Raw genomic sequence first — 22,092 nt, forward strand, 5'->3', positions numbered from 1 at the left:
CCACACATTTCAACTGTTAAACCCAGGAATCCAATTTATAATACGTCTCTTTTAACTAAATTAAAATTATATTAGTTGCTTTAAATCCATTCTAAGGTGAAGAAAAATACTGTTTAAAGCAAAAGTCCATCCTTTATTCTTTCTCCTTGACAAGTTATAAACATTAAAATGTGTTGCTGGAAAAGCACAGCAGGTCAGGCAGCATCAAAAAATGGTTAGGACAAAAATTGGGCCCTTGAAGACAGAAGCAGGGGAATATATTACTGGGAACGAAGAAATGGCAGAGGAATTAAATGGGTACTTCAGATCTGTGTTCACTGGGGAAGACACAAGCAATCTCCCTGAGGTAACAGTGGCTGAAGGACCTGAACTTAAGGGAATTTCTATTTGCCAGGATTTGGTGTTGGAGAGACTGTTAGGTCTGAAGGTTGATAAGTCTCCGGGACCTGATGGCCTGCATCCCAGGGTACTGAAGGAGGTGGCTCGGGAAATCGTGGGTGCGCTGGTGATTATTTTCCAGAGTTCAATAGAATCGGGGTCGGTTCCTGAGGATTGGAGGGCGGCTAATGTTGTGCCACTTTTTAAGAAGGGTGGGCGGGAGAAAGCAGGAAATTATAGACCAGTTAGTCTGACCTCAGTGGTGGGAAAGATGCTGGAGTCTATTATAAAGGATGAAATTACGGCACATCTGGATAATAGTAACAGGATAGGACAGAGTCAGCATGGATTTATGAAGGGGAAATCATGCTTGACTAATCTTCTTGAATTTTTTGAGGATGTAACTCGGAAGATGGACGAGGGAGATCCAGTGGATGTAGTGTACCTGGATTTTCAGAAAGCTTTTGATAAAGTCCCACACAAGAGGTTAGTGAGTAAAATTAGGGCGCACGGGATTGGGGGCAAAGTACTAGATTGGATAGAGAATTGGTTGGCTAATAGGAAACAAAGGGTAGTGATTAACGGCTCCATTTCGGCATGGCAGGCAGTGACCAGTGGGGTACCGCAGGGATCCGTGCTGGGACCGCAGCTTTTTACAATATATGTAAATGATATAGAAGATGGTATCAGCAATAACATTAGCAAATTTGCTGATGACACAAAGCTAGGTGGTAGGGTGAAATGTGATGAGGATGTTAGGGGATTACAGGGTGACCTGGACAAGTTAGGTGAGTGGGCAGATGCATGGCAGATGCAGTTTAATGTGGATAAATGTCTGGTTATCCACTTTGGTGGCAAGAACAGGAAGGCAGATTACTACCTCAATGGTATCAAATTAGGTAAAGGGGCTGTTCAGAGAGATCTGGGTGTTCTTGTCCACCAGTCAATGAAGGCAAGCATGCAGGTACAGCAGGTCGTGAAGAAGGCTAATAGCATGCTGGCCTTCATAACAAGAGGGATTGAGTATAGAAGCAAAGAGGTGCTTCTGCAGCTGTACAGGGCCCTGGTGAGACCACACCTGGAGTACTGTGTACAGTTCTGGTCTCCAAATTTGAGGAAAGGCGTTCTGGCTATTGAGGGAGTGCAGCGTAGGTTCACGAGGTCAATTCCTGGAATGGCAGGATTGCCTTACACGGAAAGACTGAAGCGATTGGGCTTGTATACCCTTGAGTTTAGAAGACTGAGAGGGGATCTGATTGAAACGTATAGGATTATGAAAGGACTGGACACTCTGGCAGGAGGGAACATATTTCCGTTGATGGGGGAGTGCCGAACCAGAGGACACAACTTAAAAATACGGGGTAGACCATTTAGGACAGAGATGAGGAGAAACTACTTCACCCAGAGAGTGGTGGCTGTGTGGAATGCTCTGCCCCAGAGGGCAGTGGAGGCCCAGTCTCTGGATTCATTTAAGAAAGAATTGGATAGAGCTCTTAAAGATAGTGGAGTCAAGGGGTATGGAGATAAGGCTGGAACAGGATACTGATTAGGAATGATCAGCCATGATCATATTGAATGGCGGTGCAGGCTCGAAGGGCAGAATGGCCTACTCCTGCATCTATTGTCTATTGTCTAAAGGAGCAGGAGAATCGACGTTTCGGGCATAAGCCCTTCTTCAGGAATGAGGAGGGTGTGCCAAGCAGGCTAAGATAAAAGGTAGAGAGGAGGGACTTGGGGGAGGGGCGTTGGGAATATGATAGGTGGAAGGAGGTTAAGGTGAGGGTGATAGGCTGGAGAGAGGGTGGGGGCGGAGAGGTCGGGAAGAAGATTGCAGGTCAAGAAGGTGGTACTGAGCCTGAGGGTTGGGACTGAGAAAAGGTGGGGGGAGGGGAAATGAGAAAGCTGGAGAAATCTGCATTCATCCCTTGTGGTTGGAGGGTTTCTAGGCGGAGGATGAGGCGCTCTTCCTCCAGGCGTCGTGTTGCTATGGTCTGGTGATGGAGGAGGCCAAGGACCTGCATGTCCTTGGCGGAATGGGAGGGGGAGTTAAAGTGTTCAGCCACGGGACGGTTGGGTTGGTTGGTGCGGGTGTCCCAGAGGTGTTCTCTGAAACGTTCCGCAAGGAGGCGGCCTGTCTCCCCAATATATAGGAGGCCACATCGGGTGCAGCGGATGCAGTAAATGATGTGTGTGGAGGTGCAGGTGAATTTGTGATGGATATGGAAGGAAACTTGCGCCCACACCTCCCCCCTCACTTCCCTCCGAGGCCCCAAGGGATCCTTCCATATCCATCAGAAATTCACCTGCACCTCCACACACATCATTTACTGCATCCGCTGCACCCGATGTGCACCCCTCTCCGGCCTATCACCCTCACCTTAACCTCCTTCCACTTATCGTATTCCCAACGCCCCTCCCCCAAGTCCCTCCTCCCTACCTTTTATCTTAGCCTGCTTGGCACACCCTCCTCATTCCTGACGAAGGGCTTATGCCTGAAACGTCGATTCTCCTGCTCCTTTGATGCTGCCTGACCTGCTGCGCTTTTCCAGCAACACATTTTTAAGCTCTGATCTCCAGCGTTTGCAGTCCTCACTTTCTCCAAGTTACAAACTTTTCTTGTCTCTATCATTGTACTAAATTGCAGTATGTTGGTAGATTATCCAAGACAGTGATGGAGGTCATTGTTATTTAGGGATACGTGTCTGTGAAGCAGATCAATAGTTCTTGCAGTGCAACTGCGTTTTGTATAAATGTCTGCAAGGAACTCAGAAAGATGCTTCTATCTCTCCTGCCGTTAAATGTGATGCCACTGCTGGGCTCTGCCAGTACCTGCAGGGGGAGCCATTGCCTGATTTACGCATCAGCTACTTATAAGACAAAGGTCAGAATTTTACAATTGCTTCTGATTACTGCTCCCTCACACTGGGAGATAGGTACTTGGAGATGGGTAGGTTCTTCAAGCTTATTGCAAGGGTAGGTTCTTCAAGCTTATTGCAAGTCTAACCAGTGGTATTGACATGATTTTCATTTATTAGTCCTCACCTTAAAAACCATTGTAGGAGCTTAGTTTTATTTTGATTTTGAAGAGAGCACTTTTCTGAAGTGGTAGAGAGAATTCTCTGCTCAGTAGAGTCAGTGTGCTGGAATAAGATGTGCTTTTAAATTCTATGCAAAGAACTGATAATGTTATAATTTTCTGTATCGAATGGGGTAAATAACTGTGACAAGGCTGAGTTACCCTCCGTTATTCCTACATTTATGTTCCTGTTGATTGCTAACTTCTGATTCATTGTATTCTTTAACTCGCCTTCACTGAGTTCCATCGAACTCAATGTTCAAACTCGCTGTTTTAACAAATTGTGATTTAATGGCTTTTTTATAACAAATTGCAAAACAAGTACTGTTTCTAAAAAGATATGATTGATGTTGCTTACAAGTTTAAAACATTTTAGCTGCTGATGGCTTTTTTACACTATTTAAAGATCTCTGTGTGGTGCATTCTAATCCCAGACATGGTCACAGCCACGTTTGAAATATGGGAGTGATGGCAGATAATAAACCTGTTTGGTCATGTTATGAAACACCTTTACAGTCACCAAATCCAGAGGTGAGATTTGAACTCAGAAGTCCTGGCATAGAGATGTAGGAGTTACCACACCAGACAATCTCCTTTAGAAGTACAGTTTCAGGCCTTTCTGCAGTTGTATTTCACCAAATGGCGAGACAAATTGCCCAACTTAATCAGCTACAAATTACTGTAAGGGTGTAATATTTCCCCCTTTTAAACATCTTCTTTGCTTCACTGATTTGAGTTTCCCATTGTTGTCTGTGTGTGTCAGGCACTGCAGAATGGAAGCCAGGTGCTGGCTCTGAAGGAGGGATGAAGATGATTAGAAACACAGCCATTCACATATGGTGCATTTTCTGTTCAATGCACTTAAACCCAACTAATGTGCAAGCTCCCGGGAAGGAGAAGAATAGCAGGTGGACTGATTCTTTGCTCTGCTGGCCATTGGTTTTTTTTGTTGTTGTTTGGGACAGCATTGACCTGGTTAAAAAGAGCTATGTGTTTAATCCTGTGACCAGAAAAGCCAACTGAGCAAAGCTATAGCCAGAATGGTGTTGCCACCTTGATCTCTCATAATATCTGATGATGGAATTAATAAGACCGCCAAATTTATCTTAAGTAAAACCACCATCACTAAGTGGACATTGAAAGAATTTAATCCAATTGACCTCAAAATTCTGGTTTGTAAAGCACGTGAAATTCATCTTGAATTTAAGCATTTTTGTCTTATAATCTGATATTTTCCATTACTACGAGTAACTGTGTGGTTTCCACTTGCTGATACCACATCACATAGATGACGCCAAGGCTGTTCTTTCTAGCATAGTCTGCTGGAGTGCAGACATTATACCATTCAACTTCATTTTATAATTACTAGCTTTCCAAATTTTAAATGGATTGCCTTTATTGCTGAACTCTTTTTATTATGTTTCACATTACAATTGCACAGAAAAAAAGAAATTTAAATTATTTATCGGCATTGGATGTTGCTGGCTTATATTTTAACTGTCTTGTTTCAGAGCCATTTCAAGCTTGGACTGGATTTTATGCCTCTCGGAATATTCTCAAAGGTCTGGCCCGGAGAGCGAATTCATTCCTCTATGCTTGTGAATCCCTTTTCACGTTGTATCTCTTGAGATACCCATTAGGATCGGTAGACAAATTTTGGGCTTTACAACAAATTCAGCACTTAAGATGGGCAGTTTCAGAGGTGAGGTCTTTCAGACACCTTGTTGGTCAGCTACATTTTCTGGTGAGGCATTAAGCAAAGAAGTATTCCAAATTATGTTCACGGCCCGTCTTGAAATGCTGTTCAAAATCCCGACACGTTTAATTGTTTTCTTTTTTTTTCCTGAGTTCTTTGCCTGTTGACAGGCCTGCCTCACAATGTAAGCAAACTCCACCACAGTTAAGGTAAGAACGCAGGTACTAAACCCACAGCAGTCAGAATGGGCATGGAACCCCATGTTATTGTCAGTAACTGGATCCACCCACCCATCCATCCAACAAAGCCAGTGGACAGTGGGGTTGCTGTGGCAACATCCACTTTTCAATCCATGTTGAAGCTGGAACTGTGGGTAGTGATGATAAAGACAAACATTATCAAAAAGAATACTATCTCAGATAGCTAATCACCGCAGTTATGGTCCTAAATGTAAGATTGAAATTTGGTCATTGTGGCAACTTAAGAAATCAGACTCATTTCAAGATGGAACATTTACAAAAAAAATATAAAACTGAACATGCAGTAAAGTAGCCATGGTCCTACCAGACGCTGGACTGTTCTCTCATTTAACAGTGATGACTGGTGGTAGTTTAACTTGAGAGTCACTATGCCTCAGATGAGGGGAGAGGTTGAGAAGGACAGACCTTCATAGTAACTTCAGTCAGTGCGGGAATAAACACACACAATTGGTGTCGCTCAACTGCCTAACCAACTGAACTAACATAGAAAATAGGTGCAGGAGTAGGACATTCAGCCCTTCTAGCTTGTACCATCATTCAATATGATCATAGCTGAAAATGCAAACTCAGTATCCCATTCCCACTTTCTCTCCATACCCCTGGATTCCTTTAGCTGCAAGGTAGAAGGGGACTTGAGATAGCTTTGACAAAGAGAATTAAGGAGAATCCAAAGGGTTTTTACAAATACATTAAGGACAAAAGGGTAACGAGGGAGAGAATAGGGCCCCTCAAAGATCTGCAAGGCAGCCATTGTGTGGAGGTACAGAAAATCGGGGAGATACTAAATGAGTATTTTGCATCAGTGTTTACTGTGGAAAAGGATATGGAAGATATAGACTGTAGGGAAATAGATGGTGACATCTTGCAAAATGTCTATATTACAGAGGAGGAAGTCTTGAAATGGGTAAAGGTGGATAAATCCCCAGGACCTGACCAGGTGTACCCGGGAACTCTGTGGGAAGCTAGAGAAGTGATTGCTGGGCCTCTTGCTGAGATATTTGTATCATCGATAGTCACAAGTGAGGTGCCAGAAGACTGGAGGTTGGCAAACATGGTGCCACTGTTTAAGAAGGGCAGTAAGGACAAGCCAGGAGACTATAGACCGGTGAGCCTGACCTCGGTGGTGGGCAAGTAGTTGGAGGGAATCCTGAGGGACAGGATGTAGATGTATTTGGCATCTGCAGTCCTCACTTTCTCCTCATGTATTTGGAAAGCCAAGGACTGATTAGAGATAATCAACATGGCTTTGTGCGTGGGAAATCATGTCTCACAAATTTGATAGAGTTTTTTGAAGAAATAACAAAGAGGATTGATGAGGGCAGAGCAGTAGATGTACTCTATATGGACTTCAATAAGGCGTTCGACAAAGTTCCTCATGGGAGACTGATTAGCAAGGTTAAATCTCATGGAATACAGGGAGAGCTAGCCATTTGGATACAGAACTGGCTCAAAGGTAGAAGACAGAGGGTGGTGGTGGAGGGTTGTTTTTCAGACTGGAGGCCTGTGACCAGTGGAGTGCCACAAGGATCGGTGCTGGGTCCTCTACTTATTGTAATTTACATAAATGATTTGCATGCGAGCATTAGAGGTACGGTTAGTAAGTTTGCAGATGACACCAAAATTGGAGGTGTAGTGGACAGCGAAGAAAGTTACCTCAGATTACAAGAGGATCTTGACCAGATGGGCGAATGGGCTGAGAAGTGGCAGATGGCTGGTCTCCTTCCTATTGGAAAGATGTTGTGAAACTTGAAAGGGTTCAGAAAAGATTCACAAGGATGTTGCCAGGGTTGGAGGATTTGAGCTATAGGGAGAGGCTGAACAGGCTGGGGCTGTTTTCCCTGGAGCATCGGAGGCTGAGGGGTGACCTTATAGAAGTTTACAAAATTATGAGGGGCATGGATAGGGTACATAGGCAAAGTCTTTTCCCTTGGAGTCCAGAACTAGAGGGCATAGGTTTAAGGTGAGAGGGGAAAGATATAAAAGAGACCTAAGGGGCAACTTTTTCACTCAGAGGGTGGTACGTTTATGGAATGAGCTGTCAGAGGAAGTGGTAGAGGTTGGTTCAATTGCAACATTTAAGAGGCATCTGGATGGGTGTATGAATAAGAAGGGTTGGGAGGGATATGGGCCGGGTGCTGGCAGGTGGGACTAGATTGGGTTGGGATATTTGGTCGGCATGGATCGGTTGGATCGAAGAGTCTGTTTCCATGCTGTACATCTCTATGACCACGTCCACTCCATCTTGAGTATATCTAATGAACTGGCCTTTGTGGGAGAGAGTTCCTCAGGTTCACAACTCTGAGTGAAGAAATTCTTCCTCATCTCCTTAACCCTTATGATAGAGACAATGGCTTACTTGTAACTAACCCCATGCAGTAACTAAGAAAGATTGAGGTACTTTTAAAAAAGCTTTGCATAACTGAAGCACATCGCCCAGAATTTGCATGTGGGGATATAATGCCTCAAGACATCATAATTGTTTGCCTTGACAAGAGGCACAGTACCCTGCTGAATGGAAACATATGGTCCATTAAAATAATTAATGTCATGAAATAAAAGCAGATATTGCTGGGAAAACTCAGCAAGCCTGGCAGCATCTGTGGAGAGAAATCAGAGTTATCGTTTCGGGTTTTATCATGAAATTGTTAATTTCAAATTTTGTTTCTTCAAAAAGCAAATGTAACTTTGGTATGCAAGGTCTGTTTAATCTTCATGGAAGTGTCAACATTTATGTGTTAGGTACAACATCACGATGCCGTAACTGGGACAGAATCTCCAAAAGTGAGAGATATGTACATGGCTCACCTATTTCAAGGGATTTGGGCTGTGAAATTAGTGATGGCTGCTATATTTCAAGAAACCCAGAACACTCCAGAGGATAAATTGGACTTTCCACTTCCCTATACTCAGGACACCAGAAATACAGGTGCTGATAATTTCTTAAATAAGTTCTGAAGTCTTCTTGAATATTACAAACAGTTTCATGTTAACTGGACAGAGCAGGCAGGCCAAGTAGTTGACAAGAAATGCAGTTATCTTCAATTCAAATACACAGTAAGGCAAAAATTGTTTTTTCCAACATGTAAAGTAATTTCATCACCAGCTCGGCTGTTGGAAAATAGTGAAGGTTGAGACAAACTTTGCAATGATTTCTTGTTCCAGTTTCATGGCGGGGTGCAGGGTTTCAATAGATTCGGCATTCTTTTGCAGATTTTTGGTTATAGCCTAATTTTATTGCCTTTTAAATGGTGTTTGAGTTATTAATTTTATGTGTTCCCTCTCTTCCAAATTAAGAGTCTCTTCACCACCACTCTTCCCTTTTGCATGCTTGTGTTGACATTTCCCTGCCCCATGGACAGGTTTCTCCTAAAACGCAGCCTCCAGGTTATAAAGTTTGATCTCCAGTTTGAAGTTCTAACAGCGAAGCTAGGACTGATAAGAAGTGAGCCAGAGGCTGGAACGCAGTGATTGTTGTCAGCTTGGGCTTGATCACCTGCATTAATACCATAACTAACTGAAATTGTAATGACTAGTGATTAAAACCTGCACGAAAGTCATTACAAACAAATCTGCCTCTTCACGTGGATTTTGACTTTTCAAAAGCCAGGTTGCTGTCCCTATAGATTCTTCTCAAGTAGTTGTGGGTAAGATTTTAAGATCTCAAAATTGATTCACAGAAATTCCATTTGGATGCATCTCCATGTCTGAATCTTGAAGCTGTAACGTTATTGTGAATCCTGGTCAAATCACTCACCTTAATAAAATAGCTCGAGCTAATAAAACAGCAATAAAAAAGGATATGTGACAGTGCAGGAAATTGGGATTAGTGCATTTTTATGGTAGTTATGTCAGTGCAGACTTGATGAGCTGAAGGACCTTTTCTGTGCTGTGTGAATCTATGAACCAATGAATCTGTAAGTCTGAAACTTGCTGCCTTGTCAAATTATTTTGTTTAAAAGAACTGAAGGGACTCAATGGTGATTTGGAGAAGCCAATTGATGAAAAATAATCTACAAATATAACATTGGTTAAAATGAATTTGAAATGCTAAAGAATTGTTGTGAGTGCATAAGCTTAAAATAAAAGTTTAATCGCATTGTATCAGCTGTTAAAACAAAACAGAGATGCTTGTGTTTTTATCCATTAATAATGTGGGCAGTACTTCTAAACTTTGAAGTCTTGATGAGAGGGAGCTGTTGTGCTCCTCACTCCATGGTGTCCCACTTTTAAAATGATCCATTGCAATGGGATATAGTTATCTGAAAGCAATAAAACTAGTTGATGGCAATTTTCAAAAAAATCACACATAGACACACATTAGAATTGAGAGGTGTGTCCAGAAAGTTAAAAGTTTGAAAACACAAGTATCTGATCAGCCTTTGGTTCCTGAAGAGCAAATAGTTAAATGTTGCACTGAATGTCACCAACAGCTTTGAAATCCAGAGTGGAAAGGTCAGTTTTTGAGAATTTTGGTTTTGAATTCTGACAGAAGTTCCTTTGTCATAATGTCTTTTAAAAAAGCTAGTTTGCCACACTCTGAGTAAAAGAAATCCTTCCTTGCTTTACCTGCAGTCTAGAGGTATTAAGGGATAATTCCTTGACTGTGACCTTCACAGCATGTTAAGTCTGAACCCAGAAGAGTATACTGTATATGAGAATGTTCAGTCCCACCTAAGGTGGAATTAAAATTGAAACTGGCCTTTTAGCCCTTGTGTATTCCTGGAGGATAGAAAAGACATTTCTGCAGGAGGTGACTTTCTGCCAAAAGTGGAGAGTTAGTTAGACTCCCACCTTGTTATCTGTTCTTATTAAATCTCTTCCTGTCTGAAGCATCCTGACAATTTTGCCAGTCATTGAATACAAATCCACAGTTCTTCCATAGCAGTCCTTCTTTTAAAGATCACAGGCAGTCCCCAGATTGCGAAAAGATTCCATTGCAGTGTAGAACATAGAACATAGAACAATACAGCACAGAACAGGCCCTTCGGCCCACGATGTTGTGCTGAACTTCTAACCTAGATTAAGCACCCATCCATGTACCTATCCAAATGCCGCTTAAAGGTCGCCAATGATTCTGACTCTACCACTCCCATGGGCAGCGCATTCCATGCCCCCACTACTCTCTGGGTAAAGAACCCACCCCTGACATCTCCCCTATACCTTCCACCCTTCACCTTAAATTTATGTCCCCTTGTAACACTCTGTTGTACCCGGGGAAAAAGTTTCTGACTGTCTACTCTATCTATTCCTCTGATCATCTTATAAACCTCTATCAAGTCACCCCTCATCCTTCGCCGTTCCAACGAGAAAAGGCCGAGAACTCTCAACCTATCCTCGTACGACCTACTCTCCATTCCAGGCAACATCTTGGTAAATCTTCTCTGCACCCTCTCCAAAGCTTCCACATCTTTCCTAAAGTGAGGCGACCAGAACTGCACACAGTACTCCAACTGTGGCCTAACCAAAGTCCTGTACAGCTGCAACATCACTTCACGACTCTTGAATTCAATCCCTCTGCTAATCAATTGTCTGTTGACAATTGATATGTATGCAAGTTGGAACACAATGTAGGACAATGTATAGCAGCATTCATAAGTACAGGAAATATTTGTATGTTGTGTCTTTAAAATTACACCCCTGTATGAAATCGTGTTCAGAAGTACAAGTGTTTGCAACAAATCCAGAAATTGCTGGAAAAGCTCCGCATGTCTGGCAGTACTTGTGAAGAAAAATCAGAGTTAACGTTTTGGGTCCAGTGACCCTTCCTCAGAACTGATGGTAGCTAGGAAAATGTTTTTTATGCAGAAGATAGGGTGGGGGAGGGGAGAAGTAAACCATAGGTGATTGGATATAGAGCCCAAAGAGAGAGAAGAACAGTTGGACACACAAAGGAGTAGATAATGATCTGGTTAGGAGGGTGAGTAGCTGTTATGGAATATATGGAAGTTAATTTGACAGTTATATAGTTAATGGAGTAATGCATGTATTGGATCATGTCACAGGTAAGCAATAGATAATCTCATGCTGAAGATAATGGGAGCACACTATGATAGGCTTGTCAAATCATGTGATAGATGAGTTAATGCTAAAAACGATGGTGGTGTACTGTGATAGGTTAAGTAACAGAACCATGTGACAGAAGATGATTAGAAGGACAAAGCAAGTTAGTATGATTGGTTCTGCTAATGACACCGGATAAGCGTGAGAACTAGAAAAGTATCAACAGTGGCCCCAAGAATTGGGGGCAGTTGGGAAACCATTTTCTGATTTTCACAGCTTTGGTTTGCAAATAAAATTTTAACTTCGTGAAGGATTTTCTGTGTATTCTGGTAATTCTCAAAAGTATTTGGTGATCTTTCCACCACATTGTTGATGGGAGACTGTTAGTGGCTAACAATGGGATTCACCCTCCCAGCCAGATCATTATCTACTCCTTTGTGAGTCCAACTGTTCTTCTCTTTCTTTGGGCTCTATCCCCAATCACCCTATCGTTTACTTTTCCCCTCTCCCACCCTATCTTCTGCATAAAATCTGATATTTTCCTGGCTACCATCAATCTTGAGAAAGGTTCACTAGATCTGAGACGTTAATGCTGCTTTCTCTTCACAGATGCTGCCAGACCTGCTGAGCTTTTCCAACAATTTCTGTGTTTGTTTCTGATTTACAGCATCTGCAGTTCTTTTCAGTGTTTGCAAGTTGGGTGTTCATAAATCAAATACCCCTGTATCCGCTTTGCAATTAAAAAGTAAAAGAAGTTTTTTAAAAAAAAATGCTTTGCAATTCTCAACCATCTTATTAACACAGTAAAGCTATTCTACTCGGTTTTACTTTGGGAGCATGCATTTGAGAACCTATCAAAATGCTATGCTTTTGCTCCACTAGGTTTAGGATTACTTTCAATGTACTGCAACTTTCTTGTCACAATTTAAGTTGATAATTCTGTAGTTTTCATTGGGGAATAGTCCTTTCATTGACATGATCGTGATAACGCTATAATTTTCTTTTGGTTCATTTGATCATTTTGTAAATCTGCTCAGAACTTATGCAATAATGCATGCTCACACTTGTGTTCAGTATCAGACTGTGTTCATTTTGTTCCTCTTTTAAAAGAGGACGGCATTTTGCAGATTACCGTCTACAACCCTCTTGGATGGAACATCACCACAATTATCAATGTTTCTGTGGCTTATTCAGAAGTCAGTGTTTATGATGATGCAGGAAACACTGTGCCATCACAGGTATTTGACTCAATGTAGTTTTTTTGTTGAAAATATTGACAAACGAATGCACGATATAGAATTAAAGGACTGCGTAGATCCTGGTGGGCGAAATATTTAGGCCTGAAGGAGGCAGGCTGGTACGCTAAGTCAAGCTGCTGATTGGTTTGCCTCCTCTGTCCTGATCTCAAGCCATTTTCCCTGACGTGGAATGAGGGAGACAGTAGCAAGAAGTTGGAACCGACTGTGTTTGTGATCTCCATGAACTAGTAATTGATCAGTCTTTTTCAGGTGCTCCTCGGCATATTACGGAGCCAAGATGGGGAACCTAACTTGTGAGCACATTCCTCTGTGATATTAGTTAAGGACAAATGAAATGTCTGTCACCCGTAACTAAAGCAGGACTTTGACTCTGTCCCTTTTGAAGTTAGAGGCTGAAAACCTAATTGAAGCTCGCTTCTGCAAATTTGGCTTGTCCTGACACTCAAGGAAATCAAGATGGAAACAAAAATGTGATTTATTTGAAGGTTGATCCAAGAGGAGAAAGGGATTCTTCTCCCAGTCCCGTGTTCATGGACTTAATCAGCATCCTCATGACCACCCTGCCGTCCTTAACACAGGGCCTGATCCTTGGCACACCCCCAAGAACACTCAGGACGCTTTGCTTTCTCCTGTGATCTTGTTGATGCTTTGTGGGCATTATTGAAAGAATATTGAGGGGGGTTCATGCTCCCAACCGTCTGTGCTACCGTCATCCACAACACTCCCCAACCTCCATCTCAAGCCCCAAAATGATCACGTGCTCGAATTCTGGTTCAGTCTAAGTCAGGTCTGAGCTGAGCTGAATGTGTGGAAAGGGCAAACCAGAAAGGAAAGTCATCCCAGTTTGTCCTGTGGGGAATTTAGATCTCTCCTCAGAATATGCGATGCACTTGCAGTCTCTGAAACAGAGGTGGTCAAATCGGGTAGCCTGAATCGGAGATAAATCACAAGAAGTAAAACCCCACAGCAGATATATCTTTCAGTTCTATTTTGAAACAAAACCTTAGGGTAAATCACTGAGCAGTTCTAGCTCAGCCCAATTAAAACTAACATTCCTAAATTCAATCTTAATTAAAATAGTGTTCATTTTAATTTTCTTCTGCAGATCCAGAAATCAGTTTCTCACAACACTTTTGACCTGTATGTTCTTGTAAGACTAAATGCACTCAGCTACCGAAGATACCTGGTGAAACATGAAAAGTCAGCTTGCACCAAGGAACCAGATGGTCTGTGCTCAAAAAATCCTACTTCCTTCCGAGGGAGAGTGTTTACGTTTGACAGAAAGCCAGTGAGCAAATCAAAAAATCCGGGCCGTAGACTACGTTCATTGATGAATGACTGCTATGTACTGATGCTGAATGAAGACACAAATTTACTGTACAGCATCACTGACAGGTGAGAATTCTGGTAAACAGCTCCCGTGTGAACCAAGTTTAAGAATAAAAGCTCTAGCTTGCTTCATTTAAATTCCGGTAAGCTTTTTGCAAAGCAACATATTCAGAATCTGATTTAGTAATGGAACTTGTTTTTGAAAGGCTTCTTTTTAAAATGGTTCACTATTCAAGGCAGTTAATATGTTCGAGACAGTTGCCTTCTCTCACCTCGTTGATTAAGACAATGCTTCTGTTTTTTCAGTCATTTAGAGTCATAGAGATGTACAGCATGGAAACAGACCATTCGGTCCGACACATCCATGCCGACCAGATATCCCAAACCAATCTAGTCCCACCTGCCAGCACCCGGCCCATATCCCTCCAAACCCTTCCTATTCATATATCCATCCAAATGCCTCTCACCCGAAACTAATGCTCTCTAGTTCTGGACTCCCCGACCTCAGGGAAAAGACCTTGTCTATTAACCTATCCATGCCCCTCATAATTTTGTGAACCTCTATAAGGTCACCGCTCAGCCTCTGATGCTCCAGGGAAAACAGCCCCAGCTTGTTCAGCCTCTCCCGAGAGCTCAAATCCTCCAACCCTGGCAACATCCTTGCAAATCGTTTCACAACATCTTTCCGATAGGAAGGAGACCAGAATGGCACGCAATATTCCAACAGTAGCCTAACCAATGTCCCGTACAGCCGCAGCATGACCTCCCAACTCCTTTACTTAATACTCTGACCAATAAAGGAAAGTATACCAAATGCCTTCACTATCCTATTTACCTGCGACTCCACTTTCAAGGAGCTATGAACCTGCACTCCAAGGTCTCTTTGTTCAGCAACATTCCCTAGGACCTCACATCTAAATCATTTATATAAATGATGAAAAGTAGTGGACCCAGCACCGAACGCCTTACTGAAGTCCCTATAAATCATGTCCACCACTCTGCCTTCATCAGTCCTCTTTGTTATTTCCTCAAAAAACTCAATCAAGTTTGTTTTTTTTAGATTACTTACAGTGTGGAAACAGGCCCTTTGGCCCAACAAGACCACACTGACCTGCCAAAGCGCAACCCACCCATACCCCTACATCTTACCCCTTCATCTAACACTACAGGCAATTTAGCATGGCCAATTCATCTGACGTGCACATCTTTGGACTCTGGGAGGAAACCGAAGCACCCGGAGGAAACCCACTCAGACACGGGAGAATGTGCAAACTCCACACACACAGTCGCCTGAGGCGGGAATTGAATCCGGGTCTCTGACGCTGTGAGGCAGCAGTGCTAACCACTGTGCCACCCACAAACCTCTAATGAGACATGGTTTCCCACACACAAAGCCATGTTGACTATCCCCAATCAGTCCTTGCCTTTCCAAATACATCTACGTCCTGTACCTCAGGATTCCCTCCAATAACTTTCTCACCACTGATCTATAGTTCCCTGGCTTGTCTTCACCGCCCTTTTTAAATAGTGGCACCACGTTTCCCAACCTCCAGTCTTCCGGCACCTCACCTGTGATTATCGATGATACAAATATATCAGCTAGAGGCGCAGCAATCACTTCTCTAGCTTCCCACAGAGTTCTAGGGTACACCTGATCAGGTCCTGGGGATTTATCCACTTTTATGTGTTTCAAGACTTCCAGCACTTCATCCTCTGTATTTTGGACATTTTGCAAGGTGTCACCATCTATTTCCCTACAGTCTATACCTTCCATATCCTTTTCCACATTAAATACTGATGCAAAATACTCGTTTAGTATCTCCCCCATTTTCTGCAGGTCCACACAAAGGCTGCCTTGCTGCTCTTTGAGGGGCCCTATTTTCTCCCTGGTTACCCTTTTGTCCTTAATATATTTGTAAAAACCCTTTGGATTCTCCTTAATTCTATTTGCCAAAGCTATCTCATGTCCCCTTTTTGCCCTCCTGATTTCCCTCTTAAGTATATTCCTACTTCCTTTATACTCAAGGGATTCACTCGATCTATCCTGTCTATACCTTACATATGCTTCCTTTTTCTTAACCATACCCTCAATTTCTTTAGTCATGCAGCATTCCCTATACCTAACAGCCTTCCCTTTCATCCTAACAGGAATATACTTTCTCTGGATTCTTATTATCTCATTTCTGAAGGCTTCCCATTTTCCAGCCGTCCCTTTACCTGCGAACATCTGCCCCCAATCAGTTTTCAAAAGTTCTTGCCTAATACTGTCAAAATTGGCCTTTCTCCAATTTAGAACTTCCAACTTTTAGATCTGGTCTATCCTTTTCCATCACTATTTTAAATCTAATAGAATTATGGTTGCTGGCCCCAAAGTACTTCCCCACTGACACCTCAGTCACCTGCCTTGCCTTATTTCCCAAGAGTAGGTCAGGTTTTGTACCTTCTCTAGTAGGTACATCCACATAGTGAATCAGAAAATTGTCTTGTACATAGTTAACAAATTCCTCTCCATCTAAACCCTTAACTCTATGGCAGTCCCAGTCTATGTTTGGAAAGTTAAAATCCCCTACCATAACCACCCTATTTTTCTTACAGATAGCTGAGATCTCCTTCCAAATTTGTTTCTCAATTCCCATCTGACTATTTGGGTGTCTATAATACAATCCCAATAAGGTGATCATCTCTTTCTTATTTCTTAGTTCCACCCAAATAACTTCCCTGTGTGTATTTCTAGGAATATCCTCCCTCAGCACAGCTGTAATGTTATCCTTTATCAAAAATGCCACTCCCCCTCCTCTCTTGCCTCCCTTTCTATCCTTCCTGTAGCATTTGTATCCTGGAACATTAAGCTGCCAGTCCTGCCCATCCCTGAGCCATGTTTCTGTAATGGCTATGATATCCCAGTCCCATGTTCCTATCCATGCCCTGAGTTCATCTGCCTTCCCTGTTAGGCCCCTTGCATTGAAATAAATGCAGTTTAATGTATTAGTCCTACCTTATCCTTGCCTGCCCTGACTGCTTGGCTCACTTCTGTTCTCAGCTGTACCCGTCTCAGATCGATCTCTTTCCTCACTATCTCCCTGGGTCCCACCCCCCCACCTTACTAGTTTAAATCTTCCCGAGCAGCTCTAGCAAATTTCCCTGCCAGTATAGTAGTCCCCTTCCAATTTAGGTGCAATCCATCCTTCTTGGACAGGTCACTTCTACCCAGAAGAGATTCCAATGATCCAAAAATGTGAATCCTTCTCCCATACACCAGCTCCTCAGCCATGCATTCATCTGCTCTATCTTCCTATTCCTGCCCTCACTAGCTTATAGCACTGGGAGTAATCCAGATATTACTACCCTTGAGGACCTCCTTTTTAAATTTCTGCCTAACTCTCTGTAATCTCCCTTCAGACTCTCAACCTTTTCCCTTCCTATGTCATTGGTTCCAATGTGGACAATGACCTCCTGCTGGCCCCTCTCCCTGGCAAGAACATTCTGCACCCTCTCTGAGACATCCTTGATCCTGGCATCAAGGAAGCAACACACCATTCTGATTTTTTGCTGCTGGCCACAGAAACGTCTATCTATACCTCTGGCTACAGAATCCCCCAGCACAATTGATCTCTTGGAAGCTGACGTACTCCTTGTTGCATTAGATGTATGATAGCTGTTCGTGCTATGCTGCCCTGAGAATCCATTCCTCCCCTCCCCACTTTATTTGCCAAAACAGCATACCTGTTTGAAATGGGGATAGCCACAAAAGACTCCTGCACTAGCTGCCTACCTCTCTTACCTTTCCTGGAGTTAACCCATCTATGTGACTGTATCTGAGACTTTCCCCCCTTCCTATAACTGCCATCCATCACATACTGTTGTTGTTGCAAATTCTTCATTGCTTCTAACTGTCTCTCCAACTGATCCATTCGATCTGATAAGATTCACAACCAACAGCATTTATGGCAGAAATAATCCGCATTAACCCTTAAACTCCCGTTAAACTCCCACATCTGACAAGAAGCACATATCACTGCAAAGGCCATTTTTGCTTCTACACAATCTAGAGACCCAGAAAATAACACCGTCTTATTGGTCTACAAACACTGCCCCAGGTTAAATTAGTAGTTATGGTTTATATTATATTTTGTATAGGGGATAACATCTGTAACACAGCAGCACCTGCATTATATAAAACCTCTTTCTATGATGCATTTTTAGAATGAAGTGCATATCTAAGCAAAAGTTGTGACTCATTATCCAATAGATTTTTTGTTCCTTTGTTTAGTGTCAGTTATCTCAGGAGATTTGAACTCCTTTTAATGTGACTGTCCTTCAGAATCTGCCTGGGACAACTCTTCTTCACATTTTCCATGTCTTTTACTGCTGGCCTGACTGACACCACAGGTCAAGTCAGAAGCAAGTGATTTCCTGACATATAGATTCTACTACTCCTTGTCTTAACCAGCCCAATCAAGAATGCACAGCCAGTCTTAGCCTCAATAATGCATTCATACATCCTTTTCCATTCCTGACTTGGTGTGAATTCTCCTTTAAAACAAATAGCCTTTTGGCACTTGCTTGTTTGGGAGAAATTAAAACTAAAACTGCTACAATGATTTCTTCTGACTGTACAGAATCTGCATTGAGTATGGTTTGATTCTCCATTGAGAAACCCATATGAACATGTTCAAGTATGTCTTTGACTGTCAATGTTCAGTATTAGTTAATATCAATCTTCTAACTTTGTGCCTCACTCTTGTGAAACAGATGATTGGAAAACTTGAGGAAAGAACCATGAGGTATCAGAAAATCCTTGTGGTGGATCTTTCGGTTGTTGTAACAATAGTTCCTCTTTGTTGTAATTGACAGATCCTCCCAGAAGACTGTCAAGATAAAGCAGGAGTTCTTGGAGTACTTTGCTAATGGAGATGTTAAACAGGGCCCAATCTCCGATAATTACATATTCACACCAAAAGGTTTGCCCGTGCTGGTGTCACAGTCAATTGGAATGGAAATAGTCACAGGAAAACTAGTAACTGAAATCAGACAGTACTTCTACAGGTAATATACGTAGAATTTGTTAAGGACTTTATTTGCTGATTTCTCATTAAAATGGAAATGGTTGTAAGGGAAGACTTTGAATATAAACTTTTTTCAGTATGGTGTGCTGAAGGGTAAAGTGGTAAACAGGACACCAAGCAGACTGTTCTGTTGCTTTTGAACTATCATACAATGTGAGCTCTTATGCATTCCAGAGAAGCTGGACTGGCCCTGGTTGAAAGTCTGATCAGAGAGTATTTCCAATGAAACAATATTTCCTCAGTACTACACAAAAGTATTAGCTTGGATTCTGCATTCCTAGAACTCACAATATTCGGACATCGTGAAATGCTAGGGATGTTCATTTCACTCCAGTCATTAGATACACACCAGGAAATATTCTATGTCAGTGAGAAACTATGTTTCACAGCTGGAAAAAAATCACAAAAAAGTACAAAACTAAACCTTTGTCCTTCTCTTCTTTTAAGATGATTGAGTGGCAAAGCTAAATTTTGATTAGATTAGATTAGATTACCTACAATGTGGAAATAGGCCCTTCGGCCCAACGAGTCCACACCGACCCTCCAAAAAGAAACCCACCCCCCTATATTTACCCCTGACTAATCCACCTAACACTACGGGCAATTTAGCATGGCCAATTCACCTAACCTGCACATCTTTGCTTAACAGCTGCCTGCCCACCGTTGCATAGGAATGGCTTTCACTGTTTCTCTCACATACAGTGAGAGGGCTTTCATGGGCTTGTTACTGGGACCCTGCAGTCATCTGAATTCTAGTTGAGAGGATCTGGCATCTGTTTGCAAAAAAAATCAACTCTCTGCTCTTCAACCAATTGAAGTATCATCACCAAGTCAGACACCTTCAAAATCAGGAAACAGATATTACATTTCAACTGCGTACAGGAAGTGTAATACAGAGTGACAAATACAAATAGAATTAAAGGAGACAGATGAAAGGGACACCAGAATAATTTATGTTTTTATTTTTCTATTTAAAAATCTGTGACATTAATTTTCTTCGAAAGGATTGAAACTCAATATTTGTAAAGTTAATTTTTCAGACAGAAATGTTATTAAATAATTATCGCTATTGTGGGCGGCACGGTGGCCCAGTGGTTAGCATCCTCAAACGACTGTCTGTGTGGAGTTGGAATTTGCACATTCTCCCCGTGTCAGCGTTGGTTTCCTCCCACAGTCCAAAGATGTGCAAGTTTGGTGGATTTGTCATGCTAAATTGCTCATAGTGTCCAGTGGTGTGCTGGAGTAACCGTGGGAAATGTAGGGTTATGGGAATAGGATATGGAATGGGTCTGGGTGGGATGCTCTTTGAAGAGTCGATGTGGACTCGATGGGCTGAATTATCTGCTTCCACCCTGTAGGGATTCTACACGTCTTCAAGGTTCACTTATTTCTAAAGGTACAAGGCTGAGCCTTTTTAGCATTCCCCAATGCAGAATAAATTAGGCCAAGTTCAGGCCATTATAATGATTTCTGAGCCAATTCTATCAATGTGGACCAAAATGGTGTGAACTATGGACGAACAGGCTATATCTGACAACAAGTTAAAAATTTACACATTTAATGTATGAGTCTATTGTAATTTGTCAGCTTTACACTGTCATAACAGTGAATGGTAACAGCCTCCTTATTATTATAGAAAGCCAGTGCAGCCATTTTGATGTGCTCTTAATAGCAAGCTATGGGCCAAGTGCTAGAAAATGGGATTAGGTGGATTAGAATAGTTAGGTGGATTAGAATAGTTAAGACCTGTCACAGACTTTAAATGTATTTGACTATGACTCTATATTAAAGAAAACTAGGGCAAAACTCATTAACAGTTTAAGATTTTTAGAGCATTAATTCTCTTCCTTTTTAAATTCACATCCCTGATACTAACTTCAAAACTTAATAATCTCTTTAGATATGAGCTAAACTGATTGGCATATTTTGTATCTTGTTTTACTGGATATATTTTTGTGGACAGTATTTGCAAATTCCTGTTTTTCTGCGAAACTGATTTTTGTAAATTTTAAGTATTGCCATAATGGAATGCCCAAGGTATTATACGTTGTGTAAATCATCAGAAATTTTATTTATTTTAAACAGCAACACTTCTGCTAATGAACAAGATTACCAATATGCAATATTCACAAGGATCTATCGTGTACTTGATGGCTATGATGCATCAATGCTATGCAATCGAATTGAGCAGGAGTATATTGTAGGACCACTGAACCTCAACAGGGAGGCCATTGTGAGCATGACTACAGATATGAAAACAGACAGAACCATTTATACAGACAATAATGGCTACCAGATGATGAAGAGACTGTACAAGTCATACAGCAACAATACTCTGGCTCGAGTAGGTACTCTATACTGTTGTCAAGACTGGTTACTGGAATAGCACAACAGGTCAGGCTATATCCGAGGAGCAGACCAGTCGATGTTTCACGCAAAAGCCCTTCATCAGGAATGAGGCTGCGAGCCTCGGGGGTGAAGCGATAAATGGGAGGGGGTGGGGCTTGGGGCTTGGGGCAAGGTAGCTGAGACTACGATAGGTAATGGAGGTGGGGGTAAAGGGGATAGGTCGGAGTGGAGGGTGGAGTGGATAGGTGGGAAGGAAGATAGACAGGTCAGGAGGGCAGTGCCAAGTTGGAAGGTTGGATCTGGCGTAAGGTGGGGTGGGGGGGGGATATGAGGAAAACCCCCCAACAGTCCCACACCCCTCCCATTTATCTCTCAGTCCCTTGGCTCACAAGCTTCATTCCAGATTAATGGCTTTTGCCTAAAACGTTGATTCTCCTGCTCCTCAGATGCTGCCTGACCTGCTGTGCTTTTCCAACACCACACTCTCAACTCTGATCTCCAGCATCTGCAGTCCTCACTTCTGTTGTGTTGAACTTACGTTCAGGGTGAGAGTGGGAGGGAAAGAAGTTTCTGAATTCTTACAGTTTGTAGAAAATTATTTCAGAACCCCATTTTGATTTTTGTTAGTTTGGTAAGTGCAGAAGATAAAATAGTTTCTCTGTTTGTTGCTGGTATTCTT

At 42.2% G+C, this 22,092-nt stretch overlaps 1 protein-coding gene across 1 annotated transcript in view; it reads left to right on the forward strand.

The window, feature by feature from the left end:
- The window catches only part of man2b2 (mannosidase, alpha, class 2B, member 2), a 60,062-nt gene that overhangs the window by 20,451 nt on the left and 17,519 nt on the right, over window positions 1–22,092 (forward strand). Inside the window, exons 8-13 of the mRNA XM_072584055.1 lie at window positions 4,966–5,156; window positions 8,150–8,336; window positions 12,521–12,648; window positions 13,775–14,064; window positions 18,853–19,044; window positions 21,150–21,408. Of these exons, the coding sequence (XP_072440156.1) occupies window positions 4,966–5,156; window positions 8,150–8,336; window positions 12,521–12,648; window positions 13,775–14,064; window positions 18,853–19,044; window positions 21,150–21,408 (1,247 nt within the window). The remainder of the gene's footprint in view (window positions 1–4,965; window positions 5,157–8,149; window positions 8,337–12,520; window positions 12,649–13,774; window positions 14,065–18,852; window positions 19,045–21,149; window positions 21,409–22,092) is intronic.

The sequence above is a fragment of the Chiloscyllium punctatum genome, chromosome 14 (genome assembly GCF_047496795.1).
Source record: "Chiloscyllium punctatum isolate Juve2018m chromosome 14, sChiPun1.3, whole genome shotgun sequence".
Lineage (NCBI taxonomy): Eukaryota > Metazoa > Chordata > Chondrichthyes > Orectolobiformes > Hemiscylliidae > Chiloscyllium > Chiloscyllium punctatum.